We start from the raw sequence: 27,325 nt of genomic DNA, 5'->3' as shown, positions 1-27,325 counted from the left end.
AAATTGTACAATTACATTAACAAATTAAACGTTCTATGAATCATATTACCTATTCATTATTTGCAAGGAACGATTCATATTTGAGAAAAAACAAACAAAGGAATTTTAAACGGTAGTAAATAATTTGTAATTCCTATCTCTATCTCCATCTTGTAGATAAGTTTTTATCTTCACGATTTGTTGACGAGGGAGTGATACCTGACTCATGTTTAAAAATACAATTGCTTTGTTCATAATTTTACAACACGCTTTTTACAGCAAACAGCAAAACTATACATACAAAAAGTTGTATTGCAAAATGAAATTACTTAAAGATGCATACTTATTTATAATTTAATCATATTATATTCATAACTATCAAGCGTCTTCCGTGGAAAATTAGAATTCAAACTATGTTTTTAATTTTAGAAATATTCATTTTTTTAGCTTATTTTTTCGTTGTGCGTATTTCGTAGCATCAATATTTTTGGCCCCTCTATCAAATCTTCGCAATCCACAAATGATTAATTGTTTTTTTGTTTTTCATTTCATACACCATGATAATATTATGTAACTAGTAAAGTGAATCATATCACAAAATTATAAATGGGCAATGTACATATATTATTAAAATAATAACTATGTACCCATACACAATGAGATTCGTTTGATGAAACAGGATATATTATGAATCATTGAAAGCAGCTGTGGTATTCTAGCCAATATTGTCTATTTGAAACAATAGGAAGGTCATGAAGATGGCACAACGAATTGATGAGGTCAAAATATGGTCGTTCCATTTCGTCGTCGTCGTTTATTCTTCATTCATAAAGTATATCATTTTATTGTTCCTTTGAAATAAATTTTAAGTACCAGCATTAATTGAGTTACAAAACGAACCAAGCAAATTAAAATTTGACCTGGCCACGTCAAATTTAAAAACAATAAGCCAGAATGCCATCGCTTTCACCGCGTCTCAAACCAATCAAGTGTATCCTACTCAATTACTCTCCGTTCTATCCAAATTTCTACCGTAACAGTATATCAAAGTGTGACTAAATAAAAAAAAACAATCAAAACAGTGCAGTGGTATCATTTACCTCATTCGGTTCGCTGAGCTCAAACAGATCGAGGCGGTTGGCGTTCCACTGTTGGATCATGTTGCGGAGCGCCTCGCGATCCAACATTCGCTTGTCCGCCGCGTCCATTTTGTCACCGCATCAAGGAATCCTGCAATGTGAAAGAATTTCACTTAGCACACAATAGAACACATTAGCACGTTATAGGCATTAATGATCATTTAAATAAATAGATCACGTGTCTAAACGAATTTTATGTAGAAGAAGAATTGTGTTTTTAACGAATACTTTTATGTACTTTTTGACTATACTATAGTCAAAAAGTACATAAAAGCTGTAAAAGTACATACATAAATTTCCCAAGCAACCATAAATAGAAAATTTCATTCACAAAAAGTTTTAAACTAGACATGAGATAAAAAGACTGGGTGCAATTTTGTTTTTTTTGTATAATATAAATCGTAATCAGATAAGTAAATTGATGTATCATCGTTATCTTTAAGATAACCTGAACAACAAACGTACCATTACAATTACGCATATTATTCATACCTACGTACAAAACATTAATTCTAACCTAACTATAACAATAGTTCTATTATATTAGTTTCTAGCTCCAGATGATCGGTTCATAGTCTCATACTCATACCTAGTTTTTTATATAAACCACCGTCACTAAACATTATTTTATATTTAGTTGGTACCTAATCGAGAGCAAAGCTAAGATAATAAAGCATTATTTTTGAAATCTTCAAACAATTTTTATTTCTATAACTAACGTTATAAGTTATAACTAACGGATCCATTAAATCCATCTTCTTTAGTTCGAATCGTATGAAACAAATGTGATTGTTAAATGGTCGAAAGGAAACAAAACAGTTAATTTTAAAAACTCAATAAAATTAAATCGAATGATCGTCAATAGAAAGTGCAAAGTGCGGATTTCCTATTCGTAGTCATGTTTCTTTTCTAATATCGTTGCTTTATAAAATGTATGTAATGTTATAAGTACTGGCCATTTAAGTATTATGGGTCATAAAATACCATCAAATAGGTTAATCGATGTCGTCATTTTCAGTCACTAGACAATCTTAATAATAGTTATAACAGCATTTCAACTTTCCACATTTCAATCTCAAAATAGATAAGTGTTTAAAACTCTACATTCACAAGAAATATCTTATCTGATATAATTTTACAGCCATTATATTAAATGAGTTAAGTAATAAACTCGTTATCTTTCATAGGTATTCCTTGTTTCACCTGCTAAGTAGAACACCGTAGTAAAGGTAATATAGTGATAACTGATAATATATTCTTCGACTTTTACATCCACAAATCTCAGCTTTACGGAAATTACAAATGAGCTTTTAAACTAGTCGATAGGATGTAATTAATAAGTTATATTTTTAAATAAGTAAACAATTTTAACAATGAGATATGATATCGACGATTTCCGTATCACATTTTCCTATAGAATCATGTTGCAATATAAAGTGAGTCATATTAATTGGTATACAGATTACAGATATAATTGCTTATTAATAAACTTTAACATTTAAATAGCGTAGCATTATCGTGTCAGCGATTTGTAACCGCATAGGGACATGTCGCATAATAATAAATAATAACAACAGCTGGGATAGTGGCTCGATTGCAATTTCTTTTCGCCTTGTAGATTATATAATGCATAATTAATTTTATGCAATACAACTAATCCCCTCGTGTAATTTCTATTGAGGTCAAATAATGGCTATAACATATTATTATGGTGAGTTCGTATCTACCATCTGGGTTTTATTTTAACATCTCTTTTACTCTAGTATTACATTAAACGTAATGAAATTATTCAATTATAATAGATTGTATTTTATTAATCAACACGTAATATATGGAATATTTCAAGATTAAAAAAGCTCCATTTGATGTTCAGTATAAACGATTGAAGCCAATTCAATCAATAGAATTTGAGGATGATTGCAATGTAGGGGAGGAAACAATAATCTGTGCCATTCGACAAATTAACCATTGATATAAAATGGGTCAGCGTGGTAATTGTACTTATCGACAAATGTCATTGAATGCAGTAAACCTATGACTCAATAAAAACGATTCCGTACTAAAATCGCACACTCGATCAAGAAACCAATTCCCGCCTTAAAAGGCCACGCTCAGAGTGCCACAATGTCTGCGTTCGAACCACAGTTCGAACTAATTTATGTATATGGATATCTCCGTTGACGGATCTCCTGAATCACACTTTAAATTAACATTTAAGCAAGAAATATGATTTGCATAAATGCTAATGAGTTAAACAAGACTACGTAGTAAAAATAGATTCAGGTGTTCATTTCTCCGATTAAATTTGTCTCAAACAAATTTATTTTAACAAATTTATCTCGGTGAAAACTGATAAGTGATATATAAATCAATAATCATACATGACACTGAATCAAAAATAAAATATGATTAAAAATATGCCGATACCAGACAATAACGACAGTTTCATAACTTCTGTCTGAGTATTTTTGTCCCCATACGTCACATTAGTCTCAAAAAAAATGTAGGTACCAATACAAATTTAAAATCGATGAAAGCATTCTGTTGGTGGGCGGATCCTGGCATACATCATGCGCAGGCGCACCTACACTCGCGTGTTTGTATTTATAACGTAAACATATGGCCCGGCGCGCTCCAGACCAGCCACCGGCCGACAGACGAACACGTCTATTACCCTTCTCACAAACATCGGCGGGTTTATAGCAGAACAATCGATTGAACACACACGATCAAAGATGTGTGGAACGTTAAACGTCGTGGTGGACCTTTCATCGGTCGATAAAGGAGCCTTAAATGTATGTTAATGAGACAATGACAAAGTATTGTCTATTAAACTCACTCGTACTAAGAGAATTGAAATAGATTAGGTTCCAAGTTTATATGCATCAATTTAAAAAAACAAAACAAAAAAGAATTTGGTAAAGAACAGAGCCAAATGAATATTACTTTCATGATCCTAAGTTTTCGAAAAATATAGTATATTATGTAACCTACGAACAACTACAGTATTATTTTTACGTGTGCTGCCTTGGCTCCTCCCCAACCAATAAAGAGACTCCAGTATGGAAATCGTAAGAGCTTATTAAACAAACATGAAATTCAATGTTCATGTTATGAATGGATAGAGCTAATACCAACGAATATAATAACAGTTTACATAAACGAGCCCGCTGGATATTGGATTGCGTAGTGGAATGCCTATGCAATATACGAGTAGCTAAGTGGCTTGTAGCGCCTATTAAGGTTTCCGTTACTTGGAAACGTGTTGTTTCAGTTTTAACCCTAAGCCAGTTTGCTAATGTTAGACTGAAACCGAATCTTGTATTTTGTAGTGGGAGCCGCATCCGTTGCTAGTCGAAACAAAATTTGTTGACCGAATAAAAACACGTTTTCGTTTTTACTTTCGGAATATGTACACATTATTCTCAACGAGGAAGAACTTAATATTTCCGGTAACAGAATATAGAAAAGCATTAAGATTTGTTTTTAAAAATAATTACAATAGCGACATTAGTGATTGGATTGCTAACGCACAATCTAACTGAACATGACTCAATATCTCGCAAAAACTAAACCCTTGACAGCCGTTTTTAACCATCAGTTTATGGCGAATAATAGTTAGTAAAAAAATAAGGTTTCGTGAGTCGTTAACTCTTTGGTACGCTGACACGTAACCAGGAACCGCGTACCATTCAAACACGGATCGCTGACTCGTAAAAATAAACACGCACAGTTATCCGTAACTTGCATTAGCTTATTTTTATCTACGTCTATTTATTTAGATCAGGAACTGTTCAATTAAAATAACTGAAAATGGAGCGTTCGTGTACTATGCTACTCGATAAAAGTATGTGAATAAGGAATTTATGCGAACGCTTAATCGTATAATCTCACGCTATACTATACATATACTATAGTATGTACGATAGGTCGAGAGGTACGTAAGGACTCGCGAAGTACCTTTGTTGTCATTGGTGTCGGTATAGTTTACGCTTGAACGCCGACCTTGCCCCTTCCTGTGGCGAACAGCCGAGCGATATCAGAATTATGTAGTCTTATTAATTAACAAAAAGAACGCGTGCTTTATGAGCGAATAAACATTACTAATTAATTATTATTCGTAATATCTATGAAAATATCTCTTCATTACCACTAGACCGTGATGTAGAGATCGCGCCCATTAACATAATTATCGCGACTATAATAAAACAATACAGATATAGTATTCGATTCTATTTAATTGACTTATATCAATTAATTATTCTTGGAAACATGATTAACACAAATTTTGGAAATTTGTAATTATATTTTTTGTGTTTTAGAATGCCCTCCACTGTTTTGTAGAAGGCAGGAATGGTCAATGTTGAAGAAAGAACAGAAACCTAACCTACATTATAAAATGTATTAAAAAGTGATGCATTTACAATAAAAATAAATATATATTGTGTTTCACATTGGACGTAATTCACTTACGAGCTTAGGTCCTTGGCATACTTGTCGTTTGTGCGACTTCATAAACGAGTGCAGAGTGGAACATAATTGTGTTTATTTCATAATTACAGAAAATAGCTGCTTATTTGATGACGAACTGGAGGAAAAAAGACGAATTCCTATTACAAACTACCTACTTATAATGATCATAAGAAGAACTATTGATATTAAAAGTTGTTTCATTAGGTGATCAACAATCGTCGCTGCATCACTTGTAATCTTGTAAATATGGTATTTCATCTTCAAATGTGCCATGCCATGTTCACTTGAGCGAAGCTAAAATAAAGCGTGGGAATGTAGTAATGTTTACCGTAGAGGGTGCAAAAAGTATGAGGTCGCACACCGACCCTACAACAAGTGCATAGGGGCGGAACAAGTGAACCCGAGATATCGAGGGGCTTTCACCACCCACTCGATAGCTATGGCATTTTGTAAACTGCTCTTAATTCCATACTACCAGCCCTTTTTTCCTTGAGTTTTTATATTTGAACACACTTGTTTGCTGAAAAGATTTACACGACCATACTAACTATTCAACAGTTTAGGAGCGTCTACACTTCATTCAAGTACCTGCCATTATTTCGAGGTCATTAATCCATTATTGATGACCTCGAAATAATGTAAAGCATGGCATGTACGTAACAGTTTTAATTGTCACGCGTAATCGAGTAGTATTAGTTTAGCAAATGCAACTCCCACAAGCCCAGACGCTTGTACAATACGCATGTAGCGCCTGGTGTCATGAGGAACAAAAGGCGGGTCATCATAGCGGTATCCGCATTACCCTGCACGGTATATCGCGACAACGCACCGACCGTGCAGCGAGCACCATTCATGCACCGTGCGCTCGAGTTACGGGAATCGTGATACCACGTTGATTCGCTTAGTGATCTCATAGCAACCGCCGCTGTATGGGAACGTGCCACCCTCTGCGAATGCTCCCATGCCGTGATCAGTACTGATAGTGCTGCAGCTGATAGCTACAGCAAAAGCACCGTAAAGGAGTGAGAAGATTTGTCTATGACAAGCCAGTGCCGATTATAAGTAACCTCAATTATATGAGATAGAGTTTTGAATAATTATTACAATCATTATGCATTATGATACATGTACATAATCCATATCACCAATCATGACAACAAAAGGTAAAAACGTATCTTCTCTCCTCCCTAAATATTTATACATATTATATTGATCCGATAATTATGCATACCTATTACCTACTACATAAGTCAAGTACAGCCTACAGGCTCTACCAATCCACATCAATGCCATCGCCATTTTAAGTACCTATCTTAAAAATATTAGGTAAGTTAAAGGTCGATGTAAACATTACATTATGTAGGTCTACAAATTGTAGTTATATCACATTTTTTGCAAACTTTAATGAGCACGAATATATTAAAAAGCACCTGCCGCTAAAGATCAACTGAACAAGGAACGAAAAGGCAGTCTATTTTTAAAACTATTATGGATACTTTATTGCTTTAGTAGGTGTTTTAATTATTATGAATAGATAACTTATAAGGTAGTTAAGTTAAGTAGGTATATACTTAAATTAATTCATAGCTAATTCTAATAGCAATTTCTGTAGATAAGTTTTTCAGAAAATTCCATCGTTCCATAGCATAATCCATAATTAAAACGTAAAAAAAAAAACGTAAACGTCTGTGTTTTACAAGAAGAAAGTCGACAGCCATAACGATGAAACCGAAACGGAAAGTGAAAGAGCGTAACAAAAAAGGGAGATACAAGTTTCATATTTTGTACTAAACACTAATTTGTTACTTCGTATCGTGAATCCCTTAGCGGACGCTGCCGTAGCGCTTATCTCTCTCACGGCTAACACAAACCGGCTCCGGTATCAACGCATTCATGCCCTCAATGCACACGGTCAACGGGTACTGTTTTATCAACGATCCAAACAAAATTCTACATCACACCCAATGCAAATATCGAACGAATCGTCAACCCAGCTTTCCGGCTATAACTTCCGCGCAAAAACACGTCAATTATAATGGCAACGAAAAATTCTCACGGTATAACTGTTATATAACGCTTTCTTAGTAATCCGCTTAGGAGTCAGGCGGTTCACACTAGGTCAATAAAACCTTTGTTTGTCTCTACATGCAATTGTCACTTCCACGGCTCCCATTTAATGTATGCTAATTAAAAATGTGAAAATCATTTTAAACATTTTATTATACTTGAAGCAGAGCCCATAATGTATGTCTGATAGAGGAATGCAAAGAAACGTCACTGCAGGTATGTAACTTTATGACTCACTTTAAAAGAACGCATATCGTTAGTGTACGAGCGAAGCTTCAACCAACTTTGCGGTGACTATTTTATTGCAAGTTGCAACGCATGTCTAAACGCTTTAGCACAGATTAGAGAATAGTTACTTCGTAACAGATACATCACTCCCATACAAAAGCTAAAATACCTACGCTATATTTACCTACAAAATGCGCCGCAACTCGGCTGCAGTAAGAAATGTACTCTACGAACACGCACCGAGAAGTGAGTTTCTCGCGCACGCCGCGTGATTGCGTCATCAAACGAAAACTTTAGGGTTGTACCACAGGTTGTACCGAGCGCGTAAATTAAACACAGAGTTGCTGAAACACTTAATTTTTTATTGTTTACATTATACAATAAAAAAAATGAAATCTTATTGATAGTAGTTGTTTCCTTCGGTTTCACCCGCGTGGACCCGCTATATGTGTCTCGTGGATAAAAAGTAGCCTGGTAGGTTTGTGAGTTTCTTTGTTACTGCGTGGCTCCGACTCCGTACTCCGAACTCCCGACACCCGTCCACATCGCAATAACCGGGCATCTTGGTAGCGAGCGCGGGAAACGTGACGCGGGTGCGCAGTCTCGCGTGTGCCAACCAACGTCCAACTGCCGCTTGGGTCGGTACCGACCTACTGTGCGGTAGGCGCTTATAGCGCGACCTTGAGCGAGTGACGGAGGCCTGGCTTTAGCATGATATTATCTGAATCTAAATTGAACGTGAAAGCTCGATTTCTTTTTATAAGAATGTCGTGATAAGGCAAAGTACGCCATGTCTGCAAATGCTGCATATGTCACTACAATTTTTCTGTATCGGCATGTAAACTATGAAGATATAGATTAAAACATTGTACATAAAATACGAATGAGAAACTAAAATATCTAACAGCCAAATGACAAGTAAAACAATCTCATCATAAAATTGCAGTGTAAAATTTGGCTGTTAGATATTTTAGTTTCTCATAACTAAAATATCTAACAGCCAAATTTTACACTGCAATTTTATGATGAGATTGTTTTACTTGTCATGTAAAAAACACTTGATACTTCTACATCTGCTGTTTGGAATAAATAAATTAATGAAAGTTTTAAAAAATTGTCCACATAATAAAACATGTGACATCGTTGCTCACCTGCCGGTGCGCGTGCGCATTCCTCTCAGTATTTAAGTGATTTAGGAGTCGAATTACAATAACTGTGAAGACAAGATCTGGAGTATGTCGGGTTTATACAGATCGTATTACGGACTAATATAATATGTATCATATGTTGAGAATTCAAGAGATTGACCTTAGAATGAAACAGTCGAATAGTTCGCAATAGCAATAGTCAGTAAAATCATTCATCGTTCAACATCTATTCATGAAAGGACCAAATCTATCCTCAAATATAATTAAACACGATGAAACTGGTATTATTTGGCATTATTTCATATCCTTGTCCAAATGATCCTCCTACAGATTAGATAAAAGACGTACCTATCTACTATTCAACTACACATTTCTCATTAAAACGATAAATGATAAAAAAACGTATCCGATACTTTGTTCATTCTGCGAAATTCTTCAATTTATACATTATTTAGCAACAGAACTGCAGAGTGCAGACTCGATTTATTATTTAGCGCCATATCCATTTCACATTCATAAAAAGGAATTTGGGATGCGACGTACAAAAAGAACTAAAGAAAGTATTATCAGCGCAGACGTTACATTTAGAGAGTAGTTGGGAAAAGTGATAGTAGGGCAAGTTGTTGGCAGTCTGGTTCCGTTCCGGCGCGGGCGCGTCAGAGAGATCGCAGGCACGCGGCGCAGCTGACTGCTCTTACTACCTTCTCACATTGGCGAATTTATACTTTATTATGACAAAATAAATAAAAAAAACAAATATGAATTTCCATAGACGGATCGAAGTGAAAAAGGAGAAAAGTTACATAAAAGTACTGTATTGCGATTTGCGATACCTATCTTCGATCTTGATAGATATCTTTTACAAAATCTATAAAACGCTATCAAAAGGACGTATCGACGGACGTATATAGATTTTTCCTTTATATTCATTCTTGACCTCAATTTTCCACAAATTGTCAGTAGAGCCCTCCCTCAGGTCTCACCCTGATCGGTTTGCTATCCAACACTGTCATTTATGTCAGTCATGTTAACATGTTAACTACTCAAACCTACTCGTCATGTGTTATGAACTTAGACACAAAAAACTGGAGATGAATCGGCAAAATTCCTATGTGATTGCTGATTGCTCGCTTCCGCCTAATGGCCCCTAAAGAATAGAAAATATATATATATATTCCTATCAATTTTCGAGAAAATATATTGTTAGGCATTTAAGGTACAAAATTTATGTTTTGTAATATGTACTTATAAGTCTATAATCTATACTAATATTATAAAGAGGAAAGATTTGTATGTATGTATGGTTTTCACGCATAAACTACTGGACCGATTTTGATGAAATTTGGCACAGATAATCTTTAGACCCTGAGAAAGAACATAGGCTACCTTTTATTGCGAAATATGTACCACGGGCGAAGCCGGGGCGAACCGCTAGTAAATTATAATATGAAGATGACTAGATGTGGAGTTGGGTAGAATTTATAATCTGACTATTTTCAATAATTTTTAACTTTCTTTAAGATAAAAGAGCATCTGTTACATCTACGAATTACACTTATCAGGGATTTACTATATCACGCATTCACTATATAAAAATTTGATGCTACAATGATGCTCCTTTCAAATATCCGGACAACACATTGAAAATAATACGAAATAATCAGTACTGTATATTTATAACCGCGGAATATTTGTAATTTTTGACATAATATTATCAGTCGCAAGGTTGAGGGGTTACTGGAGCCAGGTACGGCGTGGTATCATTGTGCCACCCCATCTCACGCAATTTGATACAAAAACATTCGATCAAACGTATAAGCCGGATTAACTAAATAATGCCATACATCTTCATTTTTTATCGAAGAATGCAATATAAAAATATGCAGAAACAACCCAATTTCAGTCGGTTCTTTTAATAAAACTACCTAACAATTGAAAGTCCGCAACAAACGTTCGAATAAAAACTTGCATCATATCTACAGCATACCTGAACACGAAACGCAACAAGCCATTGTCCTATTTAAAGTTCCACTTTTCCAAATATCAGTTAAAGATAATAAAAAACAATACGTTCTTACGCCAATATTTTACAAAATATGTACAACAAGCCATTGTTTACTAAACATTTATTATTGGAGGTAGCTAGGTGGATAATGCGTAGTCTACACGATGCAAGTGTACTGGCAATCCTGCCGTGACGAAACATTCTCACGTTCACACGGTTGGTATGGTGCCAGTACAAAATTGCAATTAAATGACCTGCGATAGAGCACAAAATATGACATGACTTCAATGATCAAGCACACAAATACATACAGTATATACCTACACGACGAAATTAAAGCACTGCTAACCGACACGTTTTTTGATTATTAAATTATTTTTTTAACTAAGTACATTCAATTGAGCACTTCTGTAGACGCAAGTTTTATACAGTGAAATGAATGAGACGGTATAATTAATGTTACTTATTAAATATGCGGGTCATTGTGCCTTCTCAATCCGCCTTCCTAGTATTTTGGTTATCATAAGGTCAAAGTTGCAAAAGGTTACAATTTCGCATATATACATTATTAATTAATTTACTTTTTATCGTTCAAAGATAATAATATTGGGCCAAAATAATTATCAAAAGAAAACATTTATTGCAAGCAAAGGGTTCATACCTACTTACAACAGGATGCAGTATTTTTTTATATATATTTAAATAAACTAACGGTTCGTGTCCGTCTGGCATATACATATAATCACACATATAATATTCAAATGAGGAAAGTGTCAGCTAAAAATTATAACACCAATATTCTGTACATTTCCACAAGCACCACTCCGGATGTCTGTCTAGAAAGTGAAACTTTTAAGGGGCCCTGCTCCGAAATGTATGTTTCTAAATCATGGTTTTTGGATAGAAATCATCATATTTAAAATCCTAAAAAAATATATAGCACAGATAAACGTTTGATCTAGTGACTTTTTTGGATAAAAACACAATATTAAACATTTGACTCGATCAAAAAAAAATCAGAAGTAACATCGATTTTAAAAGCATAATCAGTTTTATGAGAATTAGGGGAACGCTATGTTTATGAAAATTTGACATTTCATTTACTAATCAGGTTTTACAGGGAAGTTTTTGGATAGATTTTTAATTTAGCCCTTATTTTTTTCTATATAAAATATAATACGTAAAATGCGACTCGCGCGCACCACGTCAGTGCAGCCAGAGTCCAGCCGGACGTTATCGAGGGAGGACCTGTGCTAGTTTTGCTCCCGACCACGTTGCAGTCGCCGTTCGCGTATTAGAACCGAGCGGCGAGTAAAACGGCGAGCATGTCACGGTATAAATAAATCAGTAGTTTGATTTTGTTAGTTATCCTAGGATTATTGTTGTAAATATAAATTAACTTCTTATTCTATACTATTAAACGAACAATATTTGCATATTAATATATTTGTTTGTAAATACAGTGTGGAAATTTTCGATGGGCCCTGGGTGAAAGTACTAGAAATACTGGAGATAGCAAATTTCCTTTATTTTTAAAAAGAAATAGAACTGCATTCAAAGATTTTCAAAAATTTAGAATACACTAACTTACTTATTACATACTTATATTCAATTATTATTTTGCCTTTTTTATTTGTTTTACTTTAAATTATTATTACCAATATTTTCAGAAGAAAATAAATTAATGTATCCAGAACGAGAGTTTCATTTTAAACTTTAAATGTATGTATAAAATAGACCAAAAAATTTTTACGAGAAATTAACAATAAATTATCTTTTATATTGTTTCTATCGATTTGAATAATAAAATAAAATTTGAAAAAGGAATGTTTCTTTTCAGAAAAATTTGCTATCCCTAGTATTTCAAGTACTTTCCATTCAGGGCACATCGAAAATTTCCACACTGTATATATACAAACAAATATACAGGGTGTCCCAAAAAGTAGTGATGAACGGAAGCTGGGAGGTAGAGGACCAAGAGGGCTATCCGAATCACCCCCATGTGTGTTATGCGATTTTTCGTATTTTCGGAGTTATTACATTTTTTTCAATTTTTCATCTATCGCCGAGTACGATGAGATTTTTATTTATGGTGACGTGAATTATTGCGCTAGATGCTTGTTTTTTTTTGTGTGCTAAGCTGAAAGATAGGCCAATTCAGTATGGTAACATTTACTATCGTTAGATCTTCGAATGGAATAAAAAAAAGAATTAAATGCCAAGAAAGATAAAATTACCCAGTATGTTCATAACTTCAAGGGCCCATAAAAAAATAAAATCACATAAAAAAGGTTTTCCATTTGGCTTTTAAAAACTTGCTCTATCGATCAGGTAGCCACCATAAAAATTTCATTTTATTATTCTGAAGGCTTCAATCGAAAAATTGAAATCTAAATGTGGTAAGTGCAAAATTTTTATTAACATGATGATCATTAAAACCAATAAATAGGTGTTTAATTACCAGAATTTTTTTAAATAGCCCCGCTGTTGCTCAGTGCAAGTGCGACATCACCGTAAAAAGTTGTCTTTTAATTGTCTGAATGCTTTTTTATCATTTTTAATGGTTTCTTCTGCTACTATGAATTTCCGGGTTATTTTGTCCAAATTGGGGCATTCTCTCAAGTAGCCGAGGTCTTTTTAGTATCCCCATTGAAAAAAAATCAATGGGGTTTATTCGAGGGACCGTGGAGGCCAGGCTTTAAAGCAGGCGTCACCGGCGCATGCGCAGGCTGCAACGACCAATCCATCTTTCAGGGTATTTTTGCCCTTTAGCCTGGCCTCCACGGTCTCCGGACATAAACCCTATTGAATTTTTTCCGTGGGGATACTACAAAGACGAGAGACTGCCACAATTTGGACGAAATAACCCGGAAATTCATAGTAGCAGAAGAAACCATTAAAAATGATAAAAGAGCATTCAGACATTAAAAAGACAACTTTTTACGGTGATGTCGCACTTGCATTGAGCAACAGCGGGGCTATTTAAAAAAAATTCATTTTTAAACACCTATTTATTGGTTTTAATAATCATCATGTTAATAAAAATTTTGCACTTACCACATTTAGATTTCAATTTTTCGATTGAAGCCTTCAGAATAATAAAATGAAATTTTTAGGGTAGCTACCTGATCGATAGAGCAAGTTTTTAAAAGCCAAATGGAAAACCTTTTTTATGTGATTTTATTTTTTTATGGGCCCTTGAAGTTATGAACATACTGGGTAATTTTATCTTTCATAGCATTTAATTCTTTTTTTTATTCCATTCGAAGATCTAACGATAGTAAATGTTACCATACTGAATTGGCCTATCTTTCAGCTTAGCACACAAAAAAAAACAAGCATCTAGCGCAATAATTCACGTCACCATAAATAAAAATCTCATCGTACTCGGCGATAGATGAAAAATTGAAAAAAAATGTAATAACTCCGAAAATACGAAAAATCGCATAACACACATGGGGGTGATTCGGATAGCCCTCTAAGTCCTCTACCTCCCAGCTTCAGTATATCACTACTTTTTGGGACACCCTGTATAAATATGCAAATATTGCTCGTTTAATGGTATAGGATAAGTAGTAAATTTATATATCAACAACATTCCTACGATAGCAAATAAAATCGAACTACTGATTTATTTATACTGTGGCATAATCACCCGCCTTCATAGGTCACCGGAGTTCATGCCGCGCCGGCTCCTGCGCAACGCGGGCGCGAGCCATCTCAGTGCCTAAAATGCCTAAACTTTCAGTACAAAGGGCTCTTAATACATACTAGCGTAAACAATTTAACAGGGAATTAAATCATCGTAATAACTAATAAGCACCTTCAATATAGTCATTTCAATTTTACAGTCATTGCACGTCAGTGGAAAAGTAAAGCCATAGTAATGACCGCAAAAGAATATAGGTACTACTTAGACGTACCTACATAGGTACTTATTATAACGCATAAGGTATATTATAAAACATTGCATTTAATAATAATTATTGGTCGTCCTATCGTCGTTAATAATAATTATTGGTACAGAAATGGAAGATACTCTATTCGTAAAAATTACGTGTGGCTATGGAAATAATGTCAATGGCTCTATAATAGTTTTTCTTCCTCGAACGCTATTCTACGTTTGCGAACTAATTGAATTACAGTTTCAACTGCGTCAACACTAAGCTTTTACCTCTTATAGTAAAACTCGTGAATAAAAAATATTATTGTTTCCTATCCCATCACAAAAGTTTCTGTATAAAATGTAACCCGTATAGATTCTACAGCAATAGCTCTAACGACTCTATTTATTTTTATTTTTTTAAATTAATTGTTCCTTAATTTAACCCATTGAGCCCCGAACGGCCCGATCGGTCCACGACACAATAGATTTTCTATTGTGTCTGTGATTCCGGGGTCTGAGTTAATAAACAACACTTAATATGAAGTTTCGCAAAAATAACCATATGGCAAGGATATTAAAACTAAACCGATATAGGAGGAACCCTTTTCTGCCAAAAACACGTACATCGACCCAGAAACCTCAAAGTAGCTTCCTATTTCGTATTCTGTTATACTTGGTGAATAATAGACGATTGTTATTTGTTATTAACACTTTTAACATTTTTATGGTGGACGAACGAATTTAATTGATATTTAAGTTACAATAAGTGATATACTGGTTTAATAAGCAATTTAATCGTTTGTAAACAACGCAGCGTAGCCAAAAAGAAAAGCTTGCAAAATTGTACTGTTTATTGCTGGAAAATATATAACACTGACCGACTTACGTGTATTTTATAACAACATCTTCATCCCATCGTTGAAATCTTAACTAGGTTCTTTAGCAATTTTAAACAAACATTCTTGAAAGGAAGTTACGTGTTTACATTTTTGGCTAGTTTACTTAGGTAATGTGGAACGACGCTAAAGTCTAAAACATCCTTTGACTGGAGTTATCTCTAACAGTTTATAGGGCAACGCCCGTAAGGTACGTGTTGATACAGGCGCTTCTTACCAGTAGCTGAATCGAGAAAGTCTAAAGACGCAATCAGCGACGGTGAAAAGCACATAGAAGGTAAAGACCCATGTTTAATGGCGTACTTAAATATTCAGGACGGCAATCCGCAACTGACCTACTGATATCCATTTGTTGATTTGTTACAACGATTTGTGCGTCAGAACATGTTTCAAATAAGTATTATATTGAAGTAGAGTTTGAGATATCGCCATTTACGATTAATTTACACGCATATGATCTGAACACTTCTATATTTATGATGTTTTTATAGCATTAAACGTGATTAAATACCTTATATAAGTTTTACCTATATTGCTAATTGACTGTCCTTTTACCGGAGACATTGTTTCAAGTTATTGAACTAGTAGACTAGAGTAGATAATTTTTGACACAAAAAAAAATCGCAGTCGGATGAAACCCATTAGAAAAGGAGGGGAATATGATGAAAATAAAATGAAAAATAAATTACGGTCAATCCGAGTTCGGGAAGTGGGAGGGGGGAGCTTTTAAGAGAAAAAAATGGTTTCTCTCGATTTTTTTCTCTTAAAAGCTCCCCCCTCCCACTTCCCGAACTCGGATTGACCGTAATTTATTTTTCATTTTATTTTCATCATATTCCCCTCCTTTTCTAATGGGTTTCATCCGACTGCGATTTTTTTGCACTTTTTATTATTTTTAAAGGGATCTACCTCAGTCTATAGATATCGTATGTAGGTATGTAAGTACTTACGTTAAAATAAATAGCGATTGATATGTTTGACAGCCAATAGTGTAGCAGTTATCTACGCCATGCTATCTGCAACAAATTGAGAGATAGTGCATTATCATAATGTTATATGGACAAATTAACAGTGGCGGGAATAAGGTCATCAGTGCATTTGCAATTGGATGTAATTGATAATAATAGGTAGACCAGCAGGCCAGTGTTACACAAGTTGTATAATATATGTTTACTTTTATAATTAATTATTAGATATTATTGGTAACTATGATAAATGAATCAAGTCACGCTTTACCTTTTTAAGTTGTTAATGTGTTTTGAATGCTTACGATACCAAAAATAATTCAGATTTAGTCATGGAAAACCTAGCATAGAGAGTTTTAATACGCATATTCCTACATTCCTTCAAAATGCAAAGGTATTCGCCAACAATGTATAATATAGGTACCATAGAACATATTATTACCACGACGACGCGCATCTGACTCATTGAGGCAACGACCGGGTGGTTCCACCGAATCCAACCTTCATTTTATATACTTCAATTGCATTTTTTACCTTTGTATAGTACCCTTATACATATTAAACAGAAATAGTATTACAAAAATATAATGTTCTATGGCCATGATAGAATAATAATTACGTAACAAATATTGATCGTGTATCACAGTCAAACCACTAACTTCACTTTACTTTCTTAGGCCTTGTCGTTTCGCTTAGTAGTAGTATCGTAGTTGGTAGGTATTTAATCATTAATTTGGGTAACTATTCCGTATTACAAATACATACTTGGAACTCCGAAAACGCTCATTAGAGTTAAATCTTTTCATGTGGCACCTGATAATATTCGGAATTCGGAGACCGGGCATCGAGATAGAATGTACTACCGGGTCTTTTTCTTCAAGTGGTAACAATTCTCAAATTTCTGACTTGTAAACATACTACATAATATAAGCTTACGAAATACTTAAGCGTAGAAACATATTTTAGCGTATGTGTATGAATGTCTTTATTTCATTATTCAATTTAGAACCTTAATATCAAAGGCCGAAGGTAGTCATAGCATCAGGTTTTGTGCCCTGCTTAAATTCCCTATAAACGTAATTATAATGCAAAACTCGTTATACGACACATAGTCAATACAATAGGCCCTCACGACAATCGGTTACCGGCACGTGTCACGATTACGAGTTTCAACTGTTGGAACTCTGAACACATTTGATTTGATTGAACGATATGCCCAAAAAAGACATCGCAAAAGTACTATCACAAAGACAATTAATTAATACAAAAATGCCGCGATACGCTTTCGCTTTCTAAGAACCTCGAAGGTTAGAACACTTTTGTTTTAATTCCAATTGCAACAACATTGATCATGGTGCATTAGATGTGGATGGGAGATCTTAGAGAAAAACTGGTAAATGAGGAATGCTAAAGTTGCAATGGGTTGTGAAACCAGTAAACTGTACTTTATCATAGTATTCTATATAAAAATCAGTCAGTCAGTCTGAATCTGTCTGATAGATACACAAAATTTATCTATCTATATCTCCAATAAAAATACAATTCAAAATCTATTTCAAATAGATTCAGCGTTTTGCTTGTGACATTTTTCTTAGCACTTTTTTAATTACTTATCCAAATTAATTAAAAAATCTAATAGCATGTAGATATAATGATTTATTTAGTATGTGTTATACCTAGTAAACTAATAAAAAGGTTTCTAATAATTTATTTTAATAATACATACTAAAAGTGAGGATCATTTTTTTACTAGCATACCTCATACTTTTTGTTTACTACAGATTAACATTTCAAATGCTTACATTGGGGCATTTAAAACTGTTATTTAATTTACGGATACAAAGGAAAATTTTCCCTTTAGTACATAGTATAAAACAAAGTCGCTTTCTCTGTCCCTATGTCCCTTTGTATGCTTAAATCTTTAAAACTACAAAACAGAATTCGATGCGTTTTTTTAATAGATAGAACGATTCAAGAGGAAGGTTTTAGTATATAATTTATTATGTTTAAGACAAAGCGGGCGAAGCCGCGGGCGGAAAGCTAGTAGAGAATAAATTTTATTCACATGATTCACTGGTCGCTCCTAATAAGCAAGCATAAGCAGAATCAACGTTCTTGTAATCAGTATGTAATATAAAATTTTTAAATATATTTCACAAAACTTATTATTCCTGTGCATAAACTACTGAGGAACGAAACTCCAAACTAATTGATTAAGTTGAATTGAACGCTGGAATTTTTTTAAACAAATTGAATATGTAGTTGAATTGAAAGAATATAGTACTGCCTTTTGGATTAAATAAGTATAATATGTAGGTGCGATACAACAATATTGAATGAATAACAGACTAAAATATTATAAACTTTAAACACATATTTTAGTCATAAATGCTGGCGAAATTGTGTAGAGTTGATGAATTTGATAATAATGGACATAATACCGTTATGATTTTTGAGAATTTATATTACAAAGGGTTTCTAATATTAATAAGGTTTGGATAATAATTAATAACCCTTTCAAACGTCTTTTTTATTGTTTTGTTTCTCAATTACTCCGTTTTCAACCAATTCGCATGATTCTTTTGTGTTTTAAGGAAAACTGATTTTATATTAGTCCCATTTTACAATTGAGAGAAGTACCAACCCCGTAGAAATGTAGGTAACATTTTTTGTAGAAAAATATTACAACTCTGATCATACATTATGAAATCTTAATAATTAAGTGTTAAAATTATATAAATTCCCATGCTATGGTAATTTTATTACAATTGTTGAATTTGTTATTGATGGTTCTTGTTGTACTAATTATATAATTAATATGATCAAACAATAATTTAATTTAATTTAAAATAATAAATAATTATTACAACATAATCTCTAAAAAAATTTAAATCTACGTATTTGATACAATTTGTAAAGTTTGTAACAGGTCCATCAAAGTCCATCGAAACAACAAAACGAGATCGTCATCAACTTAGAACTCTATTTTTTCAAGTAATATTTTGGTATTATGAAATTAATAACTTTTACAAACCTGTCCTGAATATATCACAGTTGTTTTGATTATAAACATTCACCAATTAACTTATTTTTACACATTTTAACAAAAAAACAGGCACTTTAAAACTTGTAACTTGTCCAACTTTTAAAACTTTTGGAAGGCACTTATGATCAAACACCAATTGACGTCAAAGTACACCAAACATATTCTTCTTTGTTTCAATGTAAAAAAAGATTAATTAATACGATGAATACTCCCATTAAACAAGGTTTCCCATAAAAACGTTGTCAGTGACGCGAAATAACGACTGTAAATTAATATATTCTCAGCAGTCAACACAACACGAGCATTTGGCGAAACTCGAGCCGTCTAGCGAGTCATTTACGTAACTTTTTAACGTAAAATTACATACCACGGATACAAGGTATTTTGGGCCTTTAACCGCTACGACATAATTACTTACAGTGACATTTTAAATTTAATAAAATTTATAAAGAAGAGTTACTTAGAATACGCTTTGGTAGCATTAAAATAAGTTATGCTTATGCCTTATTTGAGCTTGAAGTAGGTACTACGTTGAGCTTGAATCAATGTTATTGGAGAATCATGTTCCATCTTATTTGTGTTGAGTTTTTTAAAATGCCACAGACGCTATTCATTGTACCTAAAATGGGCAAAATAATTTGGTGGAGTATCTACACTTGATTATAAATTAATGATAGTGTCACTTATCAGGGTATAAATTCACGAAATTATCTTTTCCCCCATCATCAATTATTTATTAACTCAAGCCCCGGAACCACATACACAATAGAAAATCTATTGTGTCTGGGACCGATTGGGCCGCTTGGGGCTCAATGGGTTATTATCGATTTGCCTGTGGTATTTACAAGCTAATTTATTGTACAAGCTGCTATGAATTAAACCCATCTTTGTATTTTTTAATATTATATTAATCTAAATTGTACAACCACTCACATACACACAGTAAAACGTCAATATTAAAAAAATCATCAGTCTGCATAGAACACAATATAATTAATATTTATCAATTAATCAGTTGTAAATAATGCAAGAAAAATAATAAAAAATAAAAAAATGACAATAGAAAGAAAAATATTTATTTTATTATAGAAAATAATACTTGACATTCTAGTCAAACCAAGAAAATCTACAAATTATGTTTATTGATTTCTTACAATACAAATCAGATTACAAAATACCTATTAATATTATAATAAGAATAAATCTACAAAAAAATGATCTTACAAATTATATCTTAGACTTGTACGTTTCTAGGGAGAGCTAAGTCAACCTAATTTTATTCATATAAATCCTCTTAATTTTTTTAATAAATGCTATCGTCAAAATACTTAAAAAGGAAGTTATTAAATCTCTTCAATTACAAAATATTCACTTTATATGAACAAAAGTAGGATGAAATCTCAAATGAGACTTTTTGTACTGTCAAGATAACTCCCTTCATGTTATTGCGATGAACTCATGATGCAGTTTGCATTAAAGTATTTTCAAGAAACTGTTATTCAGGCAGAGTGAGTTATCAATGACAAACAAATTACACTAAAGAGAGTGACATTAGACACAGAGACATTTTATTGGTCTGAGCCTTCATCCTCTTCATCGTCTTCTTGTTCTTCTTCAGTAGAGGCAGCATCTTTTTTAGGCGGCGGTGCATCCTTGCGCGGTCTGCCCCGAGCTCTTCCCTCACCGGAACCACTCTAAAAATAAAAGATAATTATTAAGTTTAACTCTTAAATTGTTACCTTTGTAACTCTTTGATTCATTTGCTTTAGAAATATATTAATTAGCATTAAATGTGACAATCTACCTTAGCTTTTGGTGCCGCTTTTTTCTTTGAACCTTTAGGCCTGCCTCTACCCCTTTTGACTACTGGTGCTTGTTCATCATCCGAAGAATTTTTTGATTCTTTTACTTTGGGTGCTGCTGCTGGTCTACCTCTTTTCTTCGAGTCAACTTTTGCTTCCTGAAATTACAAAATATTTTTTTTATGCACAAATATGATTTGGATAAAATGTTAGATTCAAAATTTATAGATTACGTACTGCTTGTGTTCCGTTGGCTTTTGGTCTACCTCGGCCTTTCTTTTCAACGGCGGTTGAACCATCATCAGACATTTTTACTTGTAAATTAGATTTTAGTTAAAATAGAGCTGAAACAAAACAAAATTAAATACTTAAATGTTGGATATTTTTAATTAAAGTTTAAAGACGCCGGTAAAATGTTTAATAGTCGTGACGCTTATCGTACTTAGGCATTATCTCAAAATTATTGTTTCTTCTTAATGTAAACATTAAATATCTATCGAAGTTATAAAAATAAACGAAAGAACAGAGAAATAATATGTAAACATGACGTATTCAGTCTAGAATCACATAAGTACAAACAAAATGAGACAATAATTAACCAACCGACGCTACTCAGACGTTGTGTATAGGTACGCTATGCGGCTAGCGTCATCCATAATAACTGAAGAATGTAATTACATACTCTTCCGACAAACCTCTTTATGAAATAAAAATACTTACAATTGAAGCATCAATATGTACGTTATACTTAAGAAATATTGAATACAACATACATTGAAAAAAAAAAAAATTCATCAAGCACAATGTTAATTTAATGGAGTCTGCCTTTTAGAACATAATTAAGAATGTACAATATTTTACAGGGAATATTTTAAATTTATACCACCAGAATTGAAGCGAACAGAATTTGCAGAATAATTTTAATTAAAAAATAAAATTTCACTCACCGAATTGTTTACAGCAAACAGTATCGAATTTGCTAAAAAGATTATGGCGGGCTAAGAGCAGTGGTCCGGCGTCTGTATAGAGGTCGCCACAGTAGTCTGAAGTCTGAAAGCAGCAATCTGCAATACTTACCATATTATAGTTTCATTGAATTTTTTTTTTAATTTTCTGCTAATGGTAGTTTGTAATTACTAACAAGCATATTCTAAAAAAAATTTAGTTATTAATTTTACTCATTGCAGAAATTAATAAACTGCGTTGATGGAAACAACCAATATTTAATAATAATAATATGAAAACAGATTTCGTAATGATTATCCATAGGTTTCGCAACATAATTTTTAAAATGACTTCCCTCGTGATATCTACAGTTTATATAATACTAGTTTTCTGCCCGCGGCTTCTCCCGTGTTTAAAAGAAAAACCCGCATTGTTCCCGTTCCCGTGGGATTTCCGAGATTAAGCCTATCCTATATTTTGTTAATCCAAGTTACCCTCTATATGTGTGCTCAATTTAATTGAAATCGGTTCAGTAGTATTTGCGTGAAAGAGTAACAAACATACACATACACCCATCTTCACAAACTATCGCATTTATAATAATAAGGAAGGATTGTAGGACTCTGTGATATCTACATTATTAATTACGTTAATTACCATTATCCTTACTCTGTGCACAAAGTAATAAAAAATGTCAATTGTCAAATGTCATTGTCATTGTGATTTCAGATTTGTGAAATACAAAGTAAAGACCATATATTCAATGTACTCTGTGGTAAAGACCAAAGTAAAGACGGTCGACGTACCATATTCCAAATTACAAAATAAATATTGTTATTTGTTAAATTAGATAAGAAAACTAGTAAGGAAAAGAAAATAGAGTATAATTTTAAATTCGCAAACCATGGTATAATTTAATATAAATACTTCAGCAGTAGGTAATACTTTACGAGGTTATGACTGAAATAATGTTTTCTACAAGTTTTCTACGTAAAATAGGTACATAAATTAATAAACATATTCTAAGATTTTCTTATCATTGTTGGTAATTATAGAGCGATCATGATAGCACCAGTTGAACCAAGTAAAGAAGATTGTTGCAATAGTGGTTGTAATCCTTGCATTTTTGATGTATATGAAAAGCAGTTGAAATTATACGAAAAGTTAAGAGATAGCAATGAAAATGTTGAAAAGGAAAATGACAATGGTATTTTACAGCTGGAGTATACAATATTTGTTGTTACTGAAATTTTTAATGTATGCACTTCACACAAGATAATAAAATTCAAACGAAAAGTAGATGGTCATAGAGTCTGGTGGAAGCCTGGTGATCATTTTTTCGTTTTATACAAATCTAAAAGTATAAAGTGCTCACGAGCATACACTCCAATAAAATTAAAGCAACAAGAGTTTAACAATTTTGATTTCTCTATTGTTGTCAAGAAATATTCCAATGGCTTAGTATCCAATTATTTATTTAATTTAGTGGAGGGGGATTTAACATATTGGAGGGGTCCTTGTGATTCTTATGAAGTTACACCAAATAAGTATGATAATATAATTATGGTAGCACAAGGAACAGGCATTGCACCTTTTATGTCTATAATAGAGAGCATTTTACTGAATGAAGATGATCTAACTAAAATTATTTTATACTTCTGCTGTCAATCTATAGAAACAATTTTATTTAGAGAAGAATTATATGCATATAAATCTTATTGGAATTTTAAGTATGAAGTTTACTTGAGTCAGTGTTTGATGGAAGTTGATATGAAATATGAAGAACCTATTATAAACAGACGTCTTAACTTTGAAGATATAAAACAATACCCTCAAAAAAACAAAAATCAATATTTGGTCTGTGGATCTAATGCTTTTATGGAACACTATAAAAGTCAATTTTTATCGCAAAATGTACCCTCTGAAACCATAAAATTGTTTTGAGAACATGTAAAATAAAGTGGAGGCAATCCTTTTAATAAACTTTGATGTATATATTTATAATCAACAACCAACTACAGATAAAGAAAGTTTGAGAAAAACTTCACTGGCAATATAATATTTAGAAAAATATAGAAGATTTTGAAAAGTTGAGGCAAATGCTCAAGGTCCAAATAATCTACTTTAACCCATTGAGCCCCGAACCGCCCGATCGGTCCACGACACAATAGATTTTCTATTGTGTCTGTGATTCCGGGGCCTGAGTTATTAAGTATGTATCAACAGAACATTGGCATTGTCTATTGACATTGATTTGGGCCTCGGATGAATAATTGCAGAATATATTATGAATATTAGCGTTTTTTTTAAATATAATGTTGCTAACCTGTGGACTTCATATGTGACTAGATCCATTGAGAAACCTGCACCCTCTTCGAGACAAAACGGTTGGAACAAAAATACCTGTGTACTTAGATAGCTTGTAATGTACAATGTACAATCCCTCATTGGTTAAAATATTTATGCTAGCCAAGATTTGAACTATCAAAAATAATAATTTTTGATAGTTCAAATTTTCGAAACATTTATAATTACTGATATCTGGTACAGTTATTAAATTTTAATTCTTTTCCTTTTTTTCGAGAGTTAAAAAATACATTTAATATAATTTGGCAACTTAATAAACCTGTCCTGAGTCCTGACTCCTGACCATCTTTGTGCATCATGATCAGTGATTAGTCTAATGCTTTACTCACTTAAGTGAAAAAGAATGTGTAAATCCCAATTCCCATCGTCCACCACGGCATAAGAAAAAAGTTTGAATGCCAGCCATAGAATTTTAGCATCATTATAAAAATAAGCAATCATATCATATGCCAGAAAATGTATGAAATTGTACTAAGTATAGTATATGTCGCAGGCAAATTATAATATTATATCGCCGTTTAGAAACGCTCGACATAATATTTTCATGTTCTTTTTCAACTACATAGAAACAGGAACTCAGTAAATCCTCACTATATTACAAAATGCATTTGTAAACGGCGAAATAATACAAAACGCCTGCGACATCACTACATAGTATAAAACAAAGTCGCTTTCTCTGTCCCTATGTCCCTATGTCCCTATATCCCTTTGTACGCTTAAATCTTTGAAACTACGGAACGGATTTTGATGCGGTTTTTTTTAACCCTTAATAGGGCGGAGGTAAAAAATATTAATAAAACAGTTTTTGTGTTATTATTTATTCGTATATTAGGACCTATTTTAATCGTATTCAAGAAAATCTAAGAATATATAATCATAAGTACGCGAAAATTGGGTGGTAATTATTTGACCTTAGCCCGTCAAGGTACAAGAACTAGAGCTGCTACAGTCCCTAGCTTCTCTTTCTTCTGGAGCAATATGAAAGCTTTTGAAGCATGGTGTAGCACATAAAGCTACTTTGCAGATGTTACAAATAATTCTCGATCGTTTTTGAATGCTTTTCGTGCTACATAATCGACATCTAGTAAATTTTGCCTGGTTTTCTGGGTAGTGTGGTACAGAAGAGCGTCTGATTTCAGCGGGTACTCCGAAATTCCCACCTTGTTTATTCTTGAAAATAATACTTGTTGTTCTTTTTTTGCATGTGAATCCATCTATTAGACTCCGAGCCAAACGCGCATATTTACAGTTAGCACTTTGGTATGCTATGCCTTGGAATCTTATCTGACCAATTTTGTTAGTGCCCCAAAGTGGTTCTTCCGGGATACTTTCGTCACTGCTTTCAATTTCGGAGAGATTTCTTTCTAAAATTATCTCGATTGCAGTGTCCGAAAGCTTCTTTTTCTTGATGTTAGTATTCGACATTTTCTGAAATAGCAATTGCGAGAAGGGTAATGGTAACTATATAACCACCAAATACTATAGTATGTCGGTGTAACCAGGCAATGGTATAAGTTTTACCACCGAGTTTACAATGATTTTCTGAATAGTACAAACTTCATTTCAAAAATTACTATAACAGTCATGCAGCTAAACATATTCAATAATGCTACCAAATATCACAAAACCATTTACTGGAATCTTAGTAGAACAGGGAGAAGTGCCACAGGATATGCGCGATGCTAACATCATAACACTATATAAAGGAAAAGGTGACCGTGGTGACTGTAACTCTTACCGCGGTATTTCCCTCTTGAGCGTCGTAGGGAAGCTATTCGGAAGAGTCATCGTGAACAGACTCCTGAAGCTTGCAGATCGCGTCTATCCTGAGGCACAATGTGGCTTTCGCTCTCAAAGATCCACAATCGATATGATTTTCACCCTACGACAGCTACAGGAAAAGTGCAGAGAACAACAAACACCCCTGTTTATTGCCTTTGTAGACCTAAATAAGGCATTCGATTCGGTTAGCAGGGAGGGGTTGTATTCTGGTTTGGAACATATTGGCTGTCCGCCCAAGTTACTCTCAATGATAAAGACATTTCACGAAGAGACGAGAGGAGTAATCGTATACGATGGAAAAACTTCGGAACCCTTTTTAGCGCGTAGAGGAGTCCGTCAAGGTTGTGTTATGGCACCAACATTGTTCGGTATATTTTTTTCACTGCTCTTGAACACTGCATTTAAGAACGATCAGCAAGGTATCCATCTGCACACCAGGGCCGATGGTAAACTTTTTAACGTCTCTCTACTTAGATCTAAGCGACACCGTTTAGATCTCTTTGTGGACCAGCTTTTATTTGCAGATGACGCAGCCTTTGTTGCGAATTCCGTCATGGAATTGCAATCAATTTTGGATAAATTTTCTCGCGCTTGCAC

General features: G+C 33.5%; 3 protein-coding genes across 10 annotated transcripts in view; 1 reads left to right on the top strand and 2 right to left on the bottom strand.

Annotated features, from left to right (window-relative positions):
* Positions 1-20,164, bottom strand: part of cno (adherens junction formation factor afadin) — an 87,395-nt gene extending 67,231 nt beyond the window's left edge. For 7 of the 8 annotated variants that reach the window (XM_089701074.1, XM_089701083.1, XM_089701072.1 and 4 more), the window contains exons 1-3: positions 19,821-20,164; positions 16,772-16,837; positions 1,080-1,209 (exon numbers count right to left, since the gene is read on the bottom strand). In XM_089701074.1, the coding sequence (XP_089557200.1) occupies positions 1,080-1,187 (108 nt within the window). In that variant the 5' untranslated portion in view covers positions 1,188-1,209; positions 16,772-16,837; positions 19,821-20,164. The remainder of the gene's footprint in view (positions 1-1,079; positions 1,210-16,771; positions 16,838-19,820) is intronic. The other variant, XM_089701073.1, reaches the window with a different exon arrangement.
* Positions 20,165-20,886: 722 nt separating this feature from the next.
* On the bottom strand, positions 20,887-22,699 carry D1 (D1 chromosomal protein). Its single transcript, XM_089701049.1, has 4 exons — positions 22,582-22,699; positions 21,872-21,978; positions 21,637-21,792; positions 20,887-21,526 (listed from the first exon to the last, which is right to left on the bottom strand). The coding sequence occupies exons 2-4, from the start codon at positions 21,941-21,943 to the stop codon at positions 21,401-21,403; spliced, it is 354 nt and encodes a 117-aa protein (XP_089557175.1). The 5' UTR covers positions 21,944-21,978; positions 22,582-22,699; the 3' UTR covers positions 20,887-21,400.
* Positions 22,700-23,368: 669 nt separating this feature from the next.
* On the top strand, positions 23,369-24,657 carry LOC149484782 (NADH-cytochrome b5 reductase-like). The gene is made up of 2 exons (XM_089701047.1): positions 23,369-23,517; positions 23,635-24,657. Exon 2 carries the CDS (start codon positions 23,642-23,644, stop codon positions 24,521-24,523), a length of 882 nt encoding a protein of 293 aa, XP_089557173.1. The 5' UTR covers positions 23,369-23,517; positions 23,635-23,641; the 3' UTR covers positions 24,524-24,657.
* The last annotated feature ends 2,668 nt before the right edge of the window (positions 24,658-27,325 follow it).

This window comes from Colias philodice, chromosome 11 (genome assembly GCF_061535455.1).
Source record: "Colias philodice isolate Cphi_HAF_F1 chromosome 11, ilColPhil1 Martin Lab GWU primary, whole genome shotgun sequence".
NCBI classification, from domain to species: Eukaryota; Metazoa; Arthropoda; class Insecta; order Lepidoptera; family Pieridae; genus Colias; species Colias philodice.
The sequence above is the reverse complement of the archived record's forward strand: the minus strand, read 5'-3'. Positions and strand labels throughout refer to the sequence as shown.